The following is a 19,609-nucleotide window of genomic DNA, read 5'->3' as shown; positions in this document are numbered from 1 at the left end:
GTGCCTGGGTGGCTAAGTCAGTTAAGTGTCTGACTTTGGCTCAGGTTATGATCTTGTGGTTCGTGAGTTCGAGCCCTGCATCGGGCTATGTGCTGACAGCTCAGAACTTGGAGCCTGCTTCAGATTCTGTGTCTCCCTCTCTCTCTCTGCTCCTCCCCCACTCACGCTTGCTCTCCGTCAAAAACAAATAAACAAAAAAAAAAATTTAAAGGTGAGTTGGAATATAGGTCTGTCTCCAACGCTTATGGTACTGACACAAGACCACATTGCCTGTCCAGTCAGACTAAACCATACTTTTTGAAATTATTTTTAAAAAGGCATACTGATGTTCTAAAAGTAAATCATGTAATTAACTTCACATCACATACATAATAATTTCAGTTTCCCCCACAAGTTTTCCTTCAAATGTTCTATCCTTTGCTATTATCAAAAATTTCTAGTTACCCAAGTGTGAAAATTTCATGAATAATCCTAATTTCCCTGCTTGTCTTCCAAATCTTATCTTCAATCATTTCTCAGAACTTCTCAATTTTTGTTTTAAGAAATTCTTCTCACACTGCCCTTTCTTTCATTGCCATTACCACCATTCATTTTTCAAGTCTTACTTCAGTCCTGAACTACAATATATAACAGTTGATCCTGCTGCTTTAGTCCTGTTCCTCTCCAATTCCATCCTATATGGTCCAATAAATCCCCCAGATAAATCATCATGTCTCCTGTTCAATGGACCTCTAATAGTTACTAAATAAATTTTAAACCATTAAAACTGATATTCAAAAGCCACATATACTCCATCTCCAAAATGTTTTTATTACTTTATCTTACACAAGTAGGCATGGGAAAACTGCTTCTTTATTCTTCTCCCCCCACACACAAAAATCCCTCTCACATAAAAGCTCTAATGAGATATGCAAAATTTCCTGATGATTTCTCAGAAAGAGTTGATGTCTGTCTGCTTCACTTATGAGAGGTATGAGAGTTCAAAAGTAGTGGCCAAGTCAATGTGACTATTCACTGGTCCCTATTAGTAACTTATATTCAACTTCCTTAATTTGTGCTACCCTACTCATTCTATCTTCACTTGCTGAAATACTACCAATCATTTAAGACACATTTCAATTACCATCTCTTCCATAACCAGAAAAAACATTCCTCTCCTCCAGATCATAATTAGTTTATTCTGTGTACACAACCTAGATTTCTCATTAAAAGGGCATGCTCTTGGGGCATCTGGGTGGCTCAGTAGGTTGAGTATCTGACTTTAGCTCAGATCATGATCTCACCTTTCGTGAGTTTGAGCCCCACGTCGGGCTCTGTGCTGACAGCTCAGAGCCTGGAGCCTGCTTCAGATTCTGTGCCTCCCCCCCTCCTTCTCCCCCTCCTCCACTTGCACTCTGTTTGTCTCTCTCAAAAATAAACAAACATTAAAAACAAATTATTTTTATAAAAAAAAAAAAGGACATGCTCTCCAGTGCCTTCAGGCCTTTGCATATGCTGCTGTTCCTACTGCCACAAAGCCCATTACTCCTTTGCCAACATCTTGGCATCCTCTACATACTACATGACCCGGTTTAAACAACCCTTCCTCTGCCCCAGAAAGCTGCTACCCTTTCTACAGCACTAAGCAGATCAACCATAATTATTACTAGATAAGCTCACCTCACTAACAAGTTTCCTAAGACAGGAAATGTATTATATATTCATCTTTGTTTACTTAGCATTCAAAAAGTTTGCCAAACTGGGCAATACATTAGATTCTTTCTCATCAGACATGTTAGATCCTTGGAAATACGTACTCAAGAAATATGAGGGTAGGCAGAATAAGTTACTTTTCTGAACGGTAAAATCCAGAGGCAGAGAGGAATAATAACCACCTCAACAACTAAAGAATTTTGAATAGGTAGCAATATATGCTACCTCCTTGAGATTCAATTTGCTCTTCTAAAAAATGATGGGAGAACTACCACAGAATCACTACACAATACTATGTACCAGAAACTTTAAGTTATATCATTTAAAGTTCACATGGCCCTATTACACAGCTACTCCTTCTGTTTTGATACATGGTACAGAGTCTTGTGAAACTTAAGTAATTCATACAGGTAGTTAAGGACTCAAAACCCACGTGTGACTAGTAAAAAGCTCATCTCCTTCACACTGCCTTATCTCAAGGGATGAATTAGATCACCCACATTAGGTGAAATTTCAATATCATATAACCCTTAAATCTTCCAATATCTACCAATTATTGAGCAGTAGCAGAGATACACAATAAAGGCTTTTCAAAATATCAATAGTAAATTAAATCTAGGAAAGGAGTTTCTAAGCCTCAAAATTTTAAGTACCAAATGAAAAGAAAAACCAAACAATATATGAAGGATTAAGTACCCTTAACAAATCTCCCTCCAAATACAACTGAAGTGTGAGATTTAAAAAAAATAAAAATAAAAAAATAAAAGCAAGCAAATGCATACCGCATGGCACAAAGGTAAGAAATCAAGGCCAACAACGAAGTGAAAGCAAATACCAGGAGACAGGCTACCAGATTTCTCAACTCTAGAGACTAGACCCTCTACTTTGATGGCTGTAGGAAGTGAGAAAGTCAAGAAATAGAAAATCCACCAAAAATGGGAAATCCAACAGGAGACTTACTCGTGAAGTTCAACCCACTTACTTGAACCCTCACTGTTAGGGGTCTGGAGGAAAGGGCCCACTCTGCAGAGGAAGACAGTAAGAAAACTTGCTTGGCACTGAGAGAAGGGGGGTCGGGGGGCAGGTGGAAAGCAACCAAACAAACAAAAAACATTTTCCCTAAGAATCTAAAACGTAAGTCATCCCTCATGCAGGTCTGTACTTTAAATCTGTTAATACCTTAACCATGTAAGTAAATTTAAAGGTATTCAGGACTGGTAATGTACATATGCAACGGGTAAAAACAAACCTAAAATCTCTTTGCAAGAATGCGACTTTAACCTAAACCTCAAAAACTTTCCACACCTAAAATTCAAGACATATGACCTCATGGACAAACATACTTTCTCCCTCAAAAAACAAGGGAAAAAAAACCCCAACTACAACAAAACCCCAACACGAGAACAAATAAGAGACATGATGAACAATAACTGCCAGAAAAAGGACAACAGACTCATACTTGCAAATACTCCCACGTATTTTAAGTATCAGAAAATATAAAGTTATAATAAAAAACCTTCAAATAGAAAGAAATTTGGAAATGAGCCAGAGATTATAAATAACAACTAAGAAGATAAGGCTTGACATGGACAAAGAAAAAAAAAATTCTCTCAAGTGCCCTTCCTCCCCAGTGCCAGGCTAGCAAACAATGAGGAATAAGCAAAAGCAGTGTTCATTTATGAAAAGGATCACAACATGGAGAGCCTGTCTGAAACATAAGAGCAGAAGAAAGGCCTAAAACTGGGGGGTGGAACAAGAACACTTAGAAAAATCTTCCAAGAAACCAATCCCAATCCTAACCACAAAGTGAAACTAGAGAAATTTGAAAGCATTAGTGAACTAAAGGTAACTGTAATAATAAAAAAATCCAAACCTAGCTCAACTCTAGCAGAAGAAGAGGTGTGGCAGGCTTAAACACTATCTATCCTAAGTCTCTATTACCTTACACACAATGTGTATCATTAGATCCAAAATAATGAGTCATATAAAAATAAAAAGGTAAAGAAACAAACAGCAAAAACAAACAAAAATCTAATACACTGCTACAAGACAAAGCAAACAATAGAGCAATCCATGAAAATCAGACATGACCCAGATACGGAAACTGTCAGAGAATTTAAGGCAACTATGAATGATATAATAAAGGTAGAAAGGTAGACAATATGAACAGATAAAAAATTTCAGCAGAAATAAAGAAAATAATAGAGTAAAATTACAATGTGAGAAACAAAAAACATGGTACTAAAGATGTACTAATGGTACTAAAGACTAAAAGATGTTATGCAACTGAATTAAGAAGTAGTGAACTTAAAAGACAAAAAAAAAATTACCCAAACTGAAATACAGAAAAAAAAAAAGAGAGAGAGACAGCAAAAAAAGAAAGATGAGGGAAGTAAACAGTGTATTGAGATGTAACTAAAAAAAGTATTACGAAACTGGGAAGATAAGGCCAAAAGAAATCATACAGGATGCAGTATAAAGTCAGGATGAGATTAAAAAAAAAAAATGGAAATCACAGAAGATACAGATAGGCTGAAAATATTTAACCTATACTTAAATTTCAAGAAGGAGATGACAGAAGAACAAGATCATGTCCAAAAAAAAAAAAAAAAATGAAACTTTGATTAAAACAAAAACAAAACCCAAAGAGGTCCAACAAATCCCAAGCAGGATAACTGAAAAATACAAATACAAATTCATACAGCAATGATAAAAAGACTTTTAACACAGCCAGAAGGAAAATGATGATCCTCTATAAAGGAAGGTCAACTAGATTAGTAACTGACTTCTCAAAAAAAATAAATAAATAAATAAGTGACAGAATGGGACTATATTGACTGCTGAGAAAAAAAAGGATTCTCCTCACCAAATTGCATTCATGGCACAACAATACTCAAGAATGCAAACACAGTTTTGATGCTGACACTTCGTAGTCAAACTTTAGACTTCTTCTTAATATCTATGATTTTGTACAACTCTTTCACACTGGAAAAAAAACTGATTACTAATGACGTTTATTTATACGTATATTAGTAACTACACTATATTAACAATAAGCTACAACTTTCAATTATGTCCAAATATATCTTTAAAAAAATCTTTTTTTAATGTTTATTTATTTTTGAGTCAGAGTGAGAGCAGGGGAGGGGCAGAAAGAGAGGGAGACACAGAATCTGAAGCAGGCTCCAGACTCTGAGCTGTCAGCAGAACCGGAAGCAGAGCTTGAATTCACAAACCACGAGATCATGACAGGAGCTGAAGTTGGACACTTAACCGACTGAGCCACCCAGGCACCCCAAATAAATGTATCTTAAGGTGCAGAATTTCCTTTCATAATATACATATACATGTTACCTATCCATATATAACAGCTTTAACAATATCAATATTACCACCAACATCCTGGTACTACATAGTCTTGTTTCCTAATGATTTATGCATATACTGTAATAATAGTAATTACATACTATCACATAAATGTGATACATGTTTATGTATGTCTAATAATGTATGTATCTACACACACACACACACAAAATTTTTAACATTGCCATTACTACTAAAAATAAGACCACTGGCCCTTTCTGTCCTTATGACTTATCCCATTAGAAATGCACAGACAAGGGGCACCTGGGTGGCTCAGTCATTTAAGCAATGACTCCTGATTTTGGCTCAGGTCATGATCCAGCAGTGGGGAGAGTGAGCTCTGTGTTGGATTCTGTGCTGGGTGTGGAGCCTACTTGAGATTCTCTCCCTCTTTCACTGACTCTCCTCGGCTTGCACTCCTGTGCTTTCTCCACAAAAAAAAAAAAAAAAAAAAAAAAAAAAAAAGCACAGACAAAATACTGCCTTTTAAAGTAACTAGAAACAATAAATCTTGGTAGAATTATACCAACAATTTTACATATATGAAATTCACCTGTCTTGTTTTTGATTAAAGATTACATTTTTTCCCTCCTTTATGAATTATTTTAAGTATATAAAAATCTTTGTATGGCTGAACTAATGAGGTCAGTCTTCTTTCTCAGGTTTCTTCTAGCTCTTCTTTTTTATCCTTCCACATGTATTTTTGACAAAATCACCACCATACCTGATGGTATTTTTCAGTGGGATCTCATCAAATTTACAAGGTATCCAAAGGAAAATTAATAATTTTACGATAGGAACTCACTATTTAAGAACATGGTTATCTCATTTTTTTCAAATTTCTTAAATTTATAGCAAAGTATTTTTAAACTTTTTTAAAGTTTTTATTTATTTTTGAGAGAGAGAGAGAGAGAGAGCGCGCAGCACAAGCTGGGGAGGGACTGAGTGAGAGGCAGACACAGAATCAGAAACAGGCTACAGGCTCCCAGCCGCCAGCACAGAGCCCAACACAGGGCTCGAACCCATGAACCATGAGATCATGACCCCGATTGAAGTCAGATGCTTAACTGACTGAGCCACCCAGGCGACCCTACAGCAAAGTATTTTTATGTCAATGTATTCTTCTCTTATGTGATATGTATGTGTATGTGTGTATAAAACAGGTCAATTGCTTCATCTCCCTAAAAAAATCTGCTGGGATTCTGATGGGGATTGAACTCAATTTTACAGGAATTTAGGCAATATTCCTTTCTCAAAAATCCTCACTCTCTTTAGATCTAAAGATTTCAAAATTATTTACGTTTTATATACATGTTTCCTACAACTTTTTTTAGATCTATTCTAATGTATATGGACTTCTTGATGTTTACAACTGGTATGTTCACTAAATTACATTTTTCTAAATACCTGTTTCTCATAAATATAAATACAGTTGATTTCTGTATATGAATAAGCATCCTGTGACCGTGCTAAAATCACTTATTAATTCTAAAAGTTTATGTGTATATATTTTTTTATTTCCTACATACAAATCATTTCATCTGTTAAGGACAGTTCTATATTTTCTTTCCCAATGTATCCTCCTTCCCTTCCCTAAATTCCCCTAAGCACTTCTTAGCCAGGGATTTTAGTAATGCTGAGCTTTCCATATATTCCCAAATTCCAGGATAAAATTTTCAATATTTACTGTATTACCACAGATACCTTTAATAAGGTTATGAAAGTTTCCTTCTTTTCCTAATTTGCTAAAAGTTTCAAAAATCATAAATGGGTTTTGAGTACTACCAAATGCTTATTCTGTATCTATATAGATAATCATATGACTCTTTAATTACATTACTCTAATTTTCAAATATAGACATACCTCAGAGATATTGCAGGTTTGGTACCAGGCTACTTTAATAAAGCAAATATTGCAGTAAAGTCAGTCAAATAAAAATTTTCACTTCCCAATGCATAACTTCTGTTTATAAAACACTGTTGTTTAGTAAGTGTGCAACAGCATTATGTCTAAAAAACAAAGTACATTCCTTAATTAAAAAATACTTTGATAAAAATGATAACCATCCTCTAAGCTTTCAGTGAGCTGTAACCACTGATCATAGATCACTGTAACAAATATAATAATGAAAAAGTCTGAAATACTGCAAAAAATTACCAAGAAGGGATAAAAAGACACAGAGGTGAGCAAATGCTGTTTTAAAATGACATCAAAAGAATAGCTCACCAAGGGTTCCACAAACTTTTAATTTGTAAAAATACTGTATTTGAGAAGCACAATAAAGCAAACTGCAATAAAACAGAGTACCACCTGCTAATTCAATCAAGCTTGCAACTCTGGAAATAAATTCAACATAGTCGTGATAGTTTATCCTATGTACCACTGGGATTTGATTCGCTAATAGTTTAGAATTTTTAGATTTTTCATTAAAATAAACAAACAAACAAGCTGAGGTGCCTGGATGGCTCAGTTGGTTAAATGTCCAACTCTTGATTTTGGCTGAGGTCATGATCTCAGGGTTTGTGAGTCCAAGTCCTGTGTTGAGCTCTGAGCTGACAGCACAGAGCTTGCTTGGGATTCTCTCTCCCCCTCCCCTGCTCATAGGCTCGCTTGCTTGCTCACTAGCTCTCTCTCAAAATAAACATTAAAAAACAAAAAAAACCCCACTAACCTGTGATAATGCCTTTCTGTGATATGATGTTCTTGTCAGGTTTTGCTATCACAATCAAACTGGGCTCTCACACACTTACTGTCACTTATATGTCAATAAAAATAAAATTAAACTGGATGCATTAAAAAAAAAAGGCAATTAGCCTTTCTCTTTCAAGACTTTTTGTATTCTTTCTTATTTCAATGTTGGAAAAACTTCACCAGTGAAACAATGTGGGTGGATATTTCCAAATGAAAAGGTCTGTTAATTACAGATTCACTTTCTTCCTATAATCGATCATGAAGCTTTTCTGCGTGTATGCATGCATGAGCTTGTTTTGGTAAGCTGTATTTTTCAAGGAATTTGATGATCTAAAATTTAAAATTTAAGTTTTAAATAATTTTTTTTATTTCTATCTTATAATGTGAGTGCATGAGCACGGGAAACAGGAGCAGAAGTAGGGAGGGGGGGAAGAAGGGAGGGAGAGGGAGAGAGACAAAGAGAATCCCATGACCCTGGAAATGTGACCTGAAATGAAATCAAGAGTTGGATGCTCAACCGACTGAGCCACCCAGGTGCCTGATATTAAGCTATGCAACATGTTTTGTTCTTGACTACTTTTGACAAAGGTTTATCAAATTTATTACTCTGTTCTGAGAAACAACTTTTACTTTTATTGATTCTCTTTAAGTTTGCTTTACATGTCACTGATTTTTTAATTTATCTTGTTTCTTGGCTTCTAATTTCTGTAGGTATAGTTTGCTGCTCTCTAATTTCTTGATGTGGATGCTTCATTGAGTCTCAGCCTTTCCTTACAGCATTAAGGCTTAAATTGCTCAGCTAAGATGCAAGACGAATTTCATACATTTTGATATATCATCTTCATTCAGCTCCAAATATTTTCTCATTTTCATAGTGACTCTCTGACAAGTGATTTAAAGTATATTCCTGGGGGTGCCTGGGTAGCTCAGTTAGGCATCAGACTTCAGCTCAGGTCATGATCTTGCGGTCCATGGGTTCACGCCCCACGTTGGGTTCTGGGCTGACAGCTCAGAGCCTGGAGCCTGCTTTGGATTCTGTGTCTCTCTGTCTCTCTGCCTCCCCTCCTCACACTCTGTGTATCTCTCAAAAATAAATAAACGTTAAAAAAATAATAAAATAAAGTATACTCCTGAATTTCACAAGTTGCATTTTGTTCTAGTTGTTTTTGTAATTGGTTTTTAGATTTTCCATGGTGGTCAAAAAACAAACTAAAAATTAAATTCTTTCTTGAGATTTATTTTATGTTCCAGAGAATAGCCACATTTAAAAATAATCCATGTGCACTTGAAAAGTAGATGCATTCTGTTATTAATGGGTGTAATGTTCTCTACAGAACTATTGGGCAGAGGTTCAAATCCTCAAAATCCTTACTGATTCCTCATGCTTGCTTTATCACTTTTAGAGGGATGTTTAAATCTCTCACTGTCCTTGTGGATTTGTCAAGTTTTCTTTTTACTGATGACCACTTTTTATATATCTTATAGCTGTGTAAATAAGGGATGTAAAAATCTAGGAGTGTTTAACCTTGATACATGTTTATCATTAGGAAATACTGTTTTTGCATTAAATAATGCTTCTTGCCTTAAAGTACACTTTGAGGATTGGAGACACACCAGCTCTTTCGGTTAATGCTTTTAAGACACAACTTCTTCCATATAATTGTTTTCCCCTTGCTCTTTTTTTTTCCTCCTCCACTAACGCTCAGCCAGAAGACTGAGAAGTTCTGTTTCTTCTCAAACTTTATATTTACACTGCTATTTTTTTTCAAGTGGCATATAATTGTGTTTTAAAATTTTTAATCTGGGGCACCTGGGTGGCTTAGTTACTTAAGGGTCTAACTCTTCATTCTGGCTCGGGTCATGATCTCACAGTTCCTGAGTTGGAGCCCTGCCTTGGGCTCTGCAATGACAGCATGGAGCCTACTTGGGATTCTCTATCTCCCACTCTCCGTCCTGCCCCCACTCACATGCACGCATGCTCTCTCTCTCTCTCTCTAAATAAACTTAAAAAAATTAATCTGATAATTGCTTTTTTACTGGAATACTTATTTCATTTAGATTTATTGTAATTTCTGATATACTTGAAGGGAAATCTAACATCTTATGTTCTTTGATCCTATTATGTTGTTTCTTCTCTCCTGTGTTTTATTTTCATTATTCCATTTCTTTTTTTTCTTTTTAACTAGGTTTCATGCCTAACACAGAGCCCAATGTGGGGCCTGAACTCACAACCCTGAGATCAAGACCCAAGCTGAGATCAACAGCTGGATGCATAAGCAAGTGGGCACCCAGGTGCCCTCCAATTCTCCTCCTATTAATTGTAAGCTGTATATTTAGATGACATATACGCTTGACTTATTAAAATCCATTATTAGTGTACTTACCACTTTCTAGAAAATGCAAACATCTTAGTATTCTTCACTCCATCTCTCCTTTTCTTATGTCATGTGTTTAATGTGGAAAAGACACTTAAAACTGGTTTCTGTAGTCAGTACACATATAAATTCTTTACACTGCCCTTATTTCTTTCTACCTATCTATGCTTCCATCTGTGATTCCCTCTTGCCTGAAAAACTCCCAGTTTGTAAACTGAGTGCCTGTCTACAGATGAAAATGTTCTTAGCTTTTGTTGGAAAATTGTTCAATCCTTAACAAACGTACCTTAAATTTTTGCTATCAGTAGGTGTTTTACCAGTTGTGGTGGTTTAAAAGTAATGTATTTTCTTTTTATAACTCTGTTTCTTGGTTTCCGGTTTTACTGTAATGTGCTTATGCCAAAGTTTCTTTGTATTTATCCTGCCTTGAGATTGTAGAGTTCTAAAATCTGTGAGTTGATTTGATAGTTTGGGAAAATTCTCAGCCATTCTCTCTTCCATTACTTCTGTCATGTTTTCCTTCTATGAATCCAATTACTCATGTAAGACCTTTTCTATTATCTGTCTCCTACACTCCATCATGTATATTTAAAGTTTTTTCTTCATCTGTTCATTTTCTTCCTGCTTATAATTCAGTTCCCTAACCCACTACTCAGCCAAGTTTTATCTTCTGTAAAACTCACCTACTGAGTTATTTTCATTTATAGATGTTTCTAGTTGTAGAAGTTGGAATTCATTCTTTCATTTTACAGTTTCTAATCTTCTAAATCTCTCCACTAAATCCTTGTAATACCCATCAGCTGTTTTAAAATCTGCATGTTACCTCTGATATTTGGATCTCCTGTGAATTTATTCCTTCTGCCCATTTTCCCTCTGGTTTCTCTATACTTTTTGATGTACTCCACGGAGACTTTACCTATTTCATCAACTGTCAAATTGTTTTCCAAAGACAGTGCATCACTTTCTATTTCTACCAGCGATGTATGAGTGCTTGAATTTCTCTACACCCTTGCCAATACTTATTATGATCCACCTGTTCTCTTACTGTTCTTTTACTATCTGTGGGGAAACAAAGTCTTCCCTGGGCCTCTTGTGCTTCCACACATTTTGCTGCATTGGCCAAGAATGCAGAGTCCTAACCACTCATTAACTGGGCCATTTCTCAGAGCTGTGCTTGTAGTTAGCAATCCTGAAGGATGAGATAATGTTTCCTGCTGGGGAAAAAAAAAAAAGCAGGCTGCTCACTATAAAAGCAGTCATTCCCCAAGCTCAGTGATTCTCAGTTGCGATGCAAACCTACTATGTGTGTGGCATCAGTATGGGCCACCCAGCATTGCCTCTGTGGAACCTGGGAAGCAAGAGGAATCTAGAGAAATATGCTAATGATATGCTGCTTGCTAAACTACAAGTAAAAAAGTTCTCTGTTTCTGACCCACAAGTCTTAAGTCTTCTGCCAACATATATGAAATAAGTAAACTACCAGATTACATAGTAATCAAATCCCACATGTGATAATTATCTAGTTTAGCATTTTTATTGCTATTTTAACACTCACCCATTTTTATGCAATCAATAACATCAATAAAGCTTATTCTTTTTCCTATTTCACTCTCCCTTTTCCTTCATTTGTATTATTTCTATTCTATCACAACATATAAAACTGTAGTGTTTCCCTCACATCTCTACCTGTGTTTTAGTCTTACCAGTACATTTATAGATTTTCAACATTCATCTTTGTTTCTTCTACTGAGGTTTTCCCAGTTATTTCTCAGGTGGATTAAATATCCTCCAGCAGATTCCTTAAAAACAGCTCATGGGTGTGTTCCCTAAGTTCTTCTATGTTGAAAACTGTTTTCCCCTAACCCTGATAAATATAGTGTGGCTGATATAAAATCATTAGTTCATACTTTCTTTTTAATTTTATTTATTTTTCTTATTAATGTTTGAATGCTTCTATTTAGTTTTGTGTGTGTGTGTGTGTGTGTGTGTGTGAGAGAGAGAGAGAGAGAGAGAGAGAGAGAGACAGACAGACAGACAGACAGACAGGAAGAGAGATAGAATCTGAAGCAGGCTGCAGGCTCCCTGCCAGAGAGAAAGAGACAGAGAGAGAGAAAGAGAGACAGAATCCGAAGCAGGCTCTAAGTGAGGGAGAGGGAAGAGGGAAGAAGAGGGAAGAAGAGGGGAGAGGGAGAGGGAGAGGGAGAGACAGAATCCGAAGCAGGCTCCAGGCTCCCTGCCCAATGCAAGGCTCAAACCCACTAACTATGAGATCATGACCTGAGCTGGAGTCGGATGCTAACTGCCTGAGCCACCCAGGCGCTGCTATACTTCCTTTTTTTAAAATGCTGCTCTACTGTCCCTTGTTTTGATTGTCCCAGTGGTATTTTAAATGTTTGAATCAGTTCAATTTGTTTGCCTTTGAAAGTTATGTGAGGTTTTTAACTGTAAGCTTCAAGGATTTTTTCTTTGAAATCAAATAGTTTTATCAGGAAATGTCCTGGAAATGGTAGTTATGGGCTCATTTCCCCAGTTCCCAGCAGACCCTTTGCATGTATAGATCTGAATCTTTTTTAATTTCTAAAGAATTTTCATTAAGTATTGTTTTAAATATAGTTGCTTTCCATGGATTTCTCTGTCTTGGAAGTGTTAAAATTATGAACATTATCCCTTCATTGCCTAACTTTAATTTTCACTATTTTCTCTGACACTTGTTCTATTCCAGCTTTGAGATACAATTCACATGTAAGATTGTTTAAATTCAGGGATGACTGGGTGGCATAGCTGGTTAAGCATCCGACTCTTATCTTGGCTCAGATCATGATCCCACAGTCCGTGGGCTCAAGCCCCGCATCAGGCTCTGCGCTGATGGTGTGGAGCCTGCTTGGGATTCTCTCTCTTCTTCTCTCTGCCCCTCCCCTGCCTGTGCTCACTCTCTCTCAAAATAAATATATAAACTTAATAAAAAAAATTAAGATTGTGTTAAGTTTAAGGTATACAATGTGCTGATTCAACACATTTAGATGTGAAATGATTTATCATCATTGCCTTAGCTAACACCTCCATCACATAACTACCATTTCATTTCTGGGGTGACAAAGTTTAAGATCTGCTCTCTCAGCGGCTTTCAAGTACATTAATACTTCTGACACCTTGTACTTCATTCTTTTTGTCATTTTCATTTAGTTTTTTCCTTTTTTTTTTAACTATAGTTGACACACAAGGTTAGTTTCAGGTGCACAACATAGTCATTTGATAAGTTTATACATTATGCTATGCTCAGAGCTACCATCTGTCACCATACACATTATTACAATATCATTGACTACATTCCTTTCATTCCCATGACTTACTCATTTCGTAACTGGAAGCCTCCATCTCACACTCCCCTCCTTCACCCATTTTATCCACCTCCCACCCTGCTTCCCCTCTGGCAACCATCAGTCTGTTCTCCATATTAATAGGTCTGATTCTGCTTTTTCTGGTTTGTTGTTTTTTTTTTAACATTCCACATGGGTGAAATGTTAGTTGTCTTTTTCAGTCTGACTTATTTCCTTAAGCATAATATCCTCTAGGACCTTCCATGTTATCACAAATGTCAAGATCTCATTCTTGAGTAATATTCCATTGCATATATACCATATCTTCCTTATCTATTTGCCTATAGACACTTAGGTTGCTTCCAATTCTTGGGTACTGTAAATAGTGATGCAATAAACATAGGAGTGAATGTATCTTTTCAAACTAATGTTTTTGTTTTCTTTGCGGAAATACCGACCAGTGGAGTTACTGGATCATATGGTACTACTTTTTAAAAATTTCTGAGGAACCCCCATGCTATTCTTCACACTGGCTGTTAACAATTTACATTCCGACCAACAGTGTGTGAGGATTCCTTTTCTCTACATCCTCACTAACCTTTATTTCTTGCCTTTTTTGATAGCTATAACATGATATCTCACTGTAATTTTGATATGTTCAATGTACCTTATTAAACTTTCATTTGAGTGTATTCTCCCTGAGGCATCCTTAATTTGTTTCTAAAATATTTTTTTCCTGTATCTTCAATTACTTTACTGATTTTATACTCTTTGATTCTATTTTTCTTCTCATTTTCTTTTCTTGGTTTTTGAATTCCTGATTTTATGTTTTTAAAAAGTGTCCTCGAATGCTTGACTGAATATGTTTATCTCTAAAGTATGGTCAATTTTCATCTGCATGGTTTTTTTTCTAGAGTGGGGATAATTGGTATGTAATGAATCTGTTTCTCATTTTTTTTGTAATAACTATATGCATTCATTCACCTTCCCTTTTTATCTTTTTGTGATACTGGAATGTTTTACAAGATTCCTAGTTTAATAGGAAATTATCAAATACTTTGAGGTCCAGGTATTTTAGGATACTTTTTCCTTTTGTTTTGCAGGGTGGGAGGTGGGGAAAGGCATCGTAAGACTGTAATTTTGTTTTCACTTTGTCTTGCAGAAACCTAAAATTTCCCAATGTGTTTCTTTCTTCTTTAGCACTTAAATACCTTTGTCTTAACCCCGAAGATACACACTTAGAAGACGACTTTAGCAAATCATTTCATTTTAAATGACTTCCCTGTAATCCGTGTTCTGATCTATGACACACACACACACACACACACACACACACACACACACACAATTTTACATTTTGTGTGGAGTTAGTCCTTCTGGCAGTGCAGGTTAACCTTAGTCCACTTGTTAGCTTCCATCTTGTGTGTTTTCTGCAAATCTGCTTGGTTGGCCTTTGCTCACCACAAAGCCTTGGATGGCTGAGGGTTGGGAAAAGACATAGAGTGGGAGAGATAACATGCTGAGAATTGGTGGGTTTTCTCCTTTTACTTACTATTACTTTCAAAATTTGTCATTCTCTGCTTCCAAGTTATGCCATGAGCATGGTATATGTGTACAATTCTTTCACTCTTCTTGTAGTTCTGCATTGTATTTGGAGGAAATGTTGGGAGACACTTTGTTAACTGGTTATCACTGTCTTCTGCTACCCAGAGGAGTCAGTTCTAAAACTTTTTAAAAAGGAACTAACAAATTCTAGAAAGCAATGCACGTTAAAAGTTAAATAATGTTGTCATGGGGAAGATCTTTCTACTAATAAGCATGACCCTAACCAGAAAGTTCTAAGAGGAAAACACCTTTATAGATTAAAAAAAAACCTGATGTAAAATTCATTTTAACTTCAGTGAGAAAATGATATATTTACAACACTGTATAAGCAAAAGGGCTCATTCCTTAATAAAAAGCTCTTAATAAAAAAATTTTTTTAAATAAAAAGAAGAAGAATCCAGATAGGAAAATGGGCAAGACAGAATAACAGTAAGAAAAAAAAAAATGCCCATAAATAGGTATATGAAAGTACGCACAAGTAAGCTGCAAGAGGGACATTTCCTTATAATATGTCAGATTAAGAAGACTAACTTAACAGGTGATCAGGAAGATGTTCATTACCAGGCATTCCCAATCACTAGAGGAGTTACTAAAATTTGTACAAATATACAGTCAAACCATTTGAAAGAACTTATCAAAATAAGAAACATTTACTTCTATCATATTTGCAATTCTACCTTTAAGGAATGCTAAATAATTTCATCTAAAAAAATACAGAATACCAAAGATTTATACTGGTACAAAATATTTAATACATTTTTATATATCAAAAGATATAATATTGGGGCACCAGGCTGGCTCAGTCAGTAGAGCATGGAACTTGATCTTAGGGTCGTGAGTTCAAGCCCCATGTTGGGCGTGGTGCATACTTATAAAAAAAGATGTTGTCATGGTGATAAACCAAAAAAAAAAAAAAAAAAATCAAGATTCATAGGACATTTTGATAAAATCCTTCAGAAATATCAGAAATAAAAATCTTAAAACTATTTTGTATTATCTTCTCCTATAACTTATAAAGCATTTTTTTTTTTTTTTTTATTATGCTGCTCATCAATGAAATGAGGTTTCGGAATTTAAAAATTACCAACCAACCTACAATCAATCAATCAATATTTGATGTGATTTTTTGGTAATTTTTAAGATATTATATACACACAATTTTTTTTCTGAAACATCTTAGTATAAATTGACCCCAAAATATGTCAATATATATTTCCTAAGAGCAAACATTTTGTATCACACAACCCAAGTATATTTCTCAAAATCAGCAAATTCAGTATTATCTAATCCACAAGTCCATATTCAATTTTCATCAATTGTGCCAAATGCATTTATAGCCACATTGCCCCTCTGTGTCCAAGATTTAATACAAGATCAAGCATTGTGTTTAGTAATGTGTCTTTTTTTGGTCTTTAATCTAGAATAATTCCTCAGTCTTTCTCTGTGTTTTTTGACATTGGAATGTTTAGAGTATAGGCCAGTCAATGGGTAGAATGTCTTCAATTTGTTTTGTCTGGTATTTTCTAATGACTACATTCAGGCATGCATTTCTGGCAGGAAATTCTCACAAATGTGATATTTTGTCCTTCTCAGTTCATCATATCAGGACTAGTATGTTATCAGCTTGTGCCCAGACTGATGGTGGTAGCAATGATATTCATTATAGGGGTACCTTCCATGTTACCCCATTAGAAATTTGGTAATTTTTCCCTTCATAAATGATTTGTGGAGAGATATGTTCAGATTATGTAAGTATTCTGGTTTCTCAAACATTAGCCCCCAAGTCTTAGCATTCATTAATGATTTTCTAAAATCATTTTTTCTGTACTTATTAGTTCACATTACATTATCAGGAAGAACATCTCCCTCATTCATTCATCCATATCTGGAGAACTTATAAATTCTTATGTTATATACAGGGGTATGATTAATTAATATGAATTTTTATGTGGATTCTCAAATTGTCCCAGATTTGGCAAACAGGAGTCCTTTTAATCTGGTTCCTCTGTCTTTTGCCAGGTTCCTATAATTCTCTGAGTTTTTCCTTGCTTTTAGGATGGATGATTAAAATATTTTATACTTTGATATAGAGGTAAGTTATAAGGATTATACATTTGTAAAATCTCAACAACTTGCACACTTAAAATAGATGTATTTGTGCACATCACTCTAGCTAGCAGCACTGTGCACGGTCTCCAATGTTATGAGCAAGCAATTCTTAAACCACTCTGTGTAAATAAATATAATGATAATAGAAATCAAGTTTCTCACTGGTAGAAAAAGGAGGTACAAAAAAGCCAAGAGGAAAGGCCAGAATAAAGTCTAGGTATCAAACACATATAGAAAGAAAGATATATGTACACATAAGTGTGTGGGTATACATACACTCACAGATATATTTTCTAACTCTGTTTATTGAGAGGCCCTATAAGCAAAGAGGTGCTTGGAGCAATGAAAACAACTGGCAGCCACATCACGGCTTTAAATACTATCCTCCAGTAAAAGCAAGCAGGTGTCCTTAGAGAAAAGGCTAACTTCAGATATGGGAAGAAAAAAGCTTTCCCTTTGACCTAAGGGAAAAATTAATTTAATAATATATGAGTGATTAATTTCTACGTTATTAGCTTAACATAGTGAACTAAATACTTAAAAATGATTAAGACAGTAAATTTTATGTTGCGTATTTTTACCACAATAGAACCAAACAACAACAACAAAAAAAAATGCACATGAGAACACTGCAGTAAAAAGCACAATTCTTTCCTGATAAAGTAAAAGAAATACAAAATAGATCAAATGACAAATCAGTGAGAAAACCAGTACTTCTTGAGCTAGTTTTCTTGCCATGTCCCTCAATACATTTACTTAAAAGGGAGAGAGTTCTGAGGCCTTACTAGATACACTATACATACCAACACTTAAACATAATACATAGTCCAAGCCTTGAGCAAATTTCAATGGACTTAACATTCACTGAATACTTACTATGCAAGCAGCACTCTGCAATCCTAACTAAGACACAAACTAATTAAGACCTAATTTTTGTCTTTAGGAGTTAAAATATGAAATTTAGGACAGTCAGTGCATGATAATGTAGGTGATCGAGTTTGTAGAAAACAAACTATTTGAAGATGTGCAGACAACAGCACCATGAAATGGTGAAATGGTTTAGTTTTGATGCCTGACAATAAAATCCTTCATTAAGAATGCAATCTCACTTCTCGATAGTTTAAAATCAAATTAGATGACAGGATCATCTACATGAGATGCTAGGAGGACAATGAGTCGATCGAGGTCATCTCAGAACAGGTTAAAACAAAGCTGTGTTTTTGGTTCTTTTAATGCTTAGAAAACAAAATAAAGTTAGATTTTCTAACTTTACATCAACTACCTAGATTTCTTAGGAAAAAGGATTATTCCTTAAATATACTCTAAGTAAAAATATTAAGATCTAAACCACTTCTTACTTGGTTATAATTTTGTGTCTCTTTGTCTCTCTTTCCCTCAAGTCCAGCACACAGATTGATGGATGTTAAAAGATTATTAACTAAATTGAATCAAGGAAAAAAGAAAACACTCGAAAAATCAGGGTGCCTTCATTTAAAATTTCTGGTAAAACTAGTAAAAGAAATCACCAAATTTGTAAATGTTGTATGTAATTGTATCATTTTCCAAATTTTCTCAAGGATCAGGAAAAACTTAAAGTAGGTAAAAACATATCAAATTTGGTATATAGGTCTGATGCTACTTAATATTTTAAATGTCACAGTAATGGAACCTCCTTCAGTATTTAAAAGCTTACATTTAAAGTTGAAACTCAAGTATGTAAAACAAAAAACAAAGAAAAAAACAATTCAGCATTCTTTAGAGTTCTTACCACAATCATTTCTGAAGGCTCTAATACAAGACAATCACATCCTCTTTTTCCTCCAAACTGCTTACCAAAACTATAAAAAAAAAAACAAAAAAACGATTTCTTTAGCAAAGATTACAGATAAAATATATCATATAGGGAAAAAAAAAAAAAACCCGAAATCCTAGATGTTAACCAAGAAATTGTAACCCTATCACATATGTGAATAAGATTTTCTTAAAAACAAAATCACCTTTCTTCTTGTTTACAGATATAAGTGATCTCAACAAAATTCTCTGTAAAAATTCTTTTAAAGTATCTGCCTTCAACTCGTCTCTAAAGCTAATCATAAAAGATACTTGCCTAATCTCAAGTTTTGATTTTGGTATAATGTTGAATTAAAGTAAAAACACCTAATAAAAAATGAAGCCACCACTATAAGAGTACTTTTATGAAAATAAATTATTATAATATTTTGGGAGCAGTAATAAACAAAAGATACAAAGAACTTAGAAAATATAGCCACATTTAAATACATAAATAAATGTAGTAAGATAAAGAGGTGATTTATTTTTCAAAAACAGTGTTGGGAGTCCATGGCTAGTTCTTTAATAAAAACTAAACTGATTTAGTTTTCAAAGAAAATATATTTCTACATTCTTTACCTGGGAGAAAGATTTCTCAGCAAATCAAAAAAGCGAGCACTCAT

General features: G+C 34.8%; 1 protein-coding gene across 10 annotated transcripts in view; it reads right to left on the bottom strand.

The window, feature by feature from the left end:
• Window positions 1-19,609, bottom strand: part of RAPGEF6 (Rap guanine nucleotide exchange factor 6) — a 212,793-nt gene that overhangs the window by 145,151 nt on the left and 48,033 nt on the right. For all 10 annotated transcript variants that reach the window (XM_060637874.3, XM_060637875.3, XM_078451204.2 and 7 more), the window contains one exon: window positions 18,925-18,994. In XM_060637874.3, the coding sequence (XP_060493857.1) occupies window positions 18,925-18,994 (70 nt within the window). The remainder of the gene's footprint in view (window positions 1-18,924; window positions 18,995-19,609) is intronic.

The sequence above is a fragment of the Panthera onca genome, chromosome A1 (assembly GCF_046562875.1).
Source record: "Panthera onca isolate mPanOnc1 chromosome A1, mPanOnc1 haplotype 2, whole genome shotgun sequence".
NCBI classification, from domain to species: Eukaryota; Metazoa; Chordata; class Mammalia; order Carnivora; family Felidae; genus Panthera; species Panthera onca.
The sequence above is the reverse complement of the archived record's forward strand: the minus strand, read 5'-3'. Positions and strand labels throughout refer to the sequence as shown.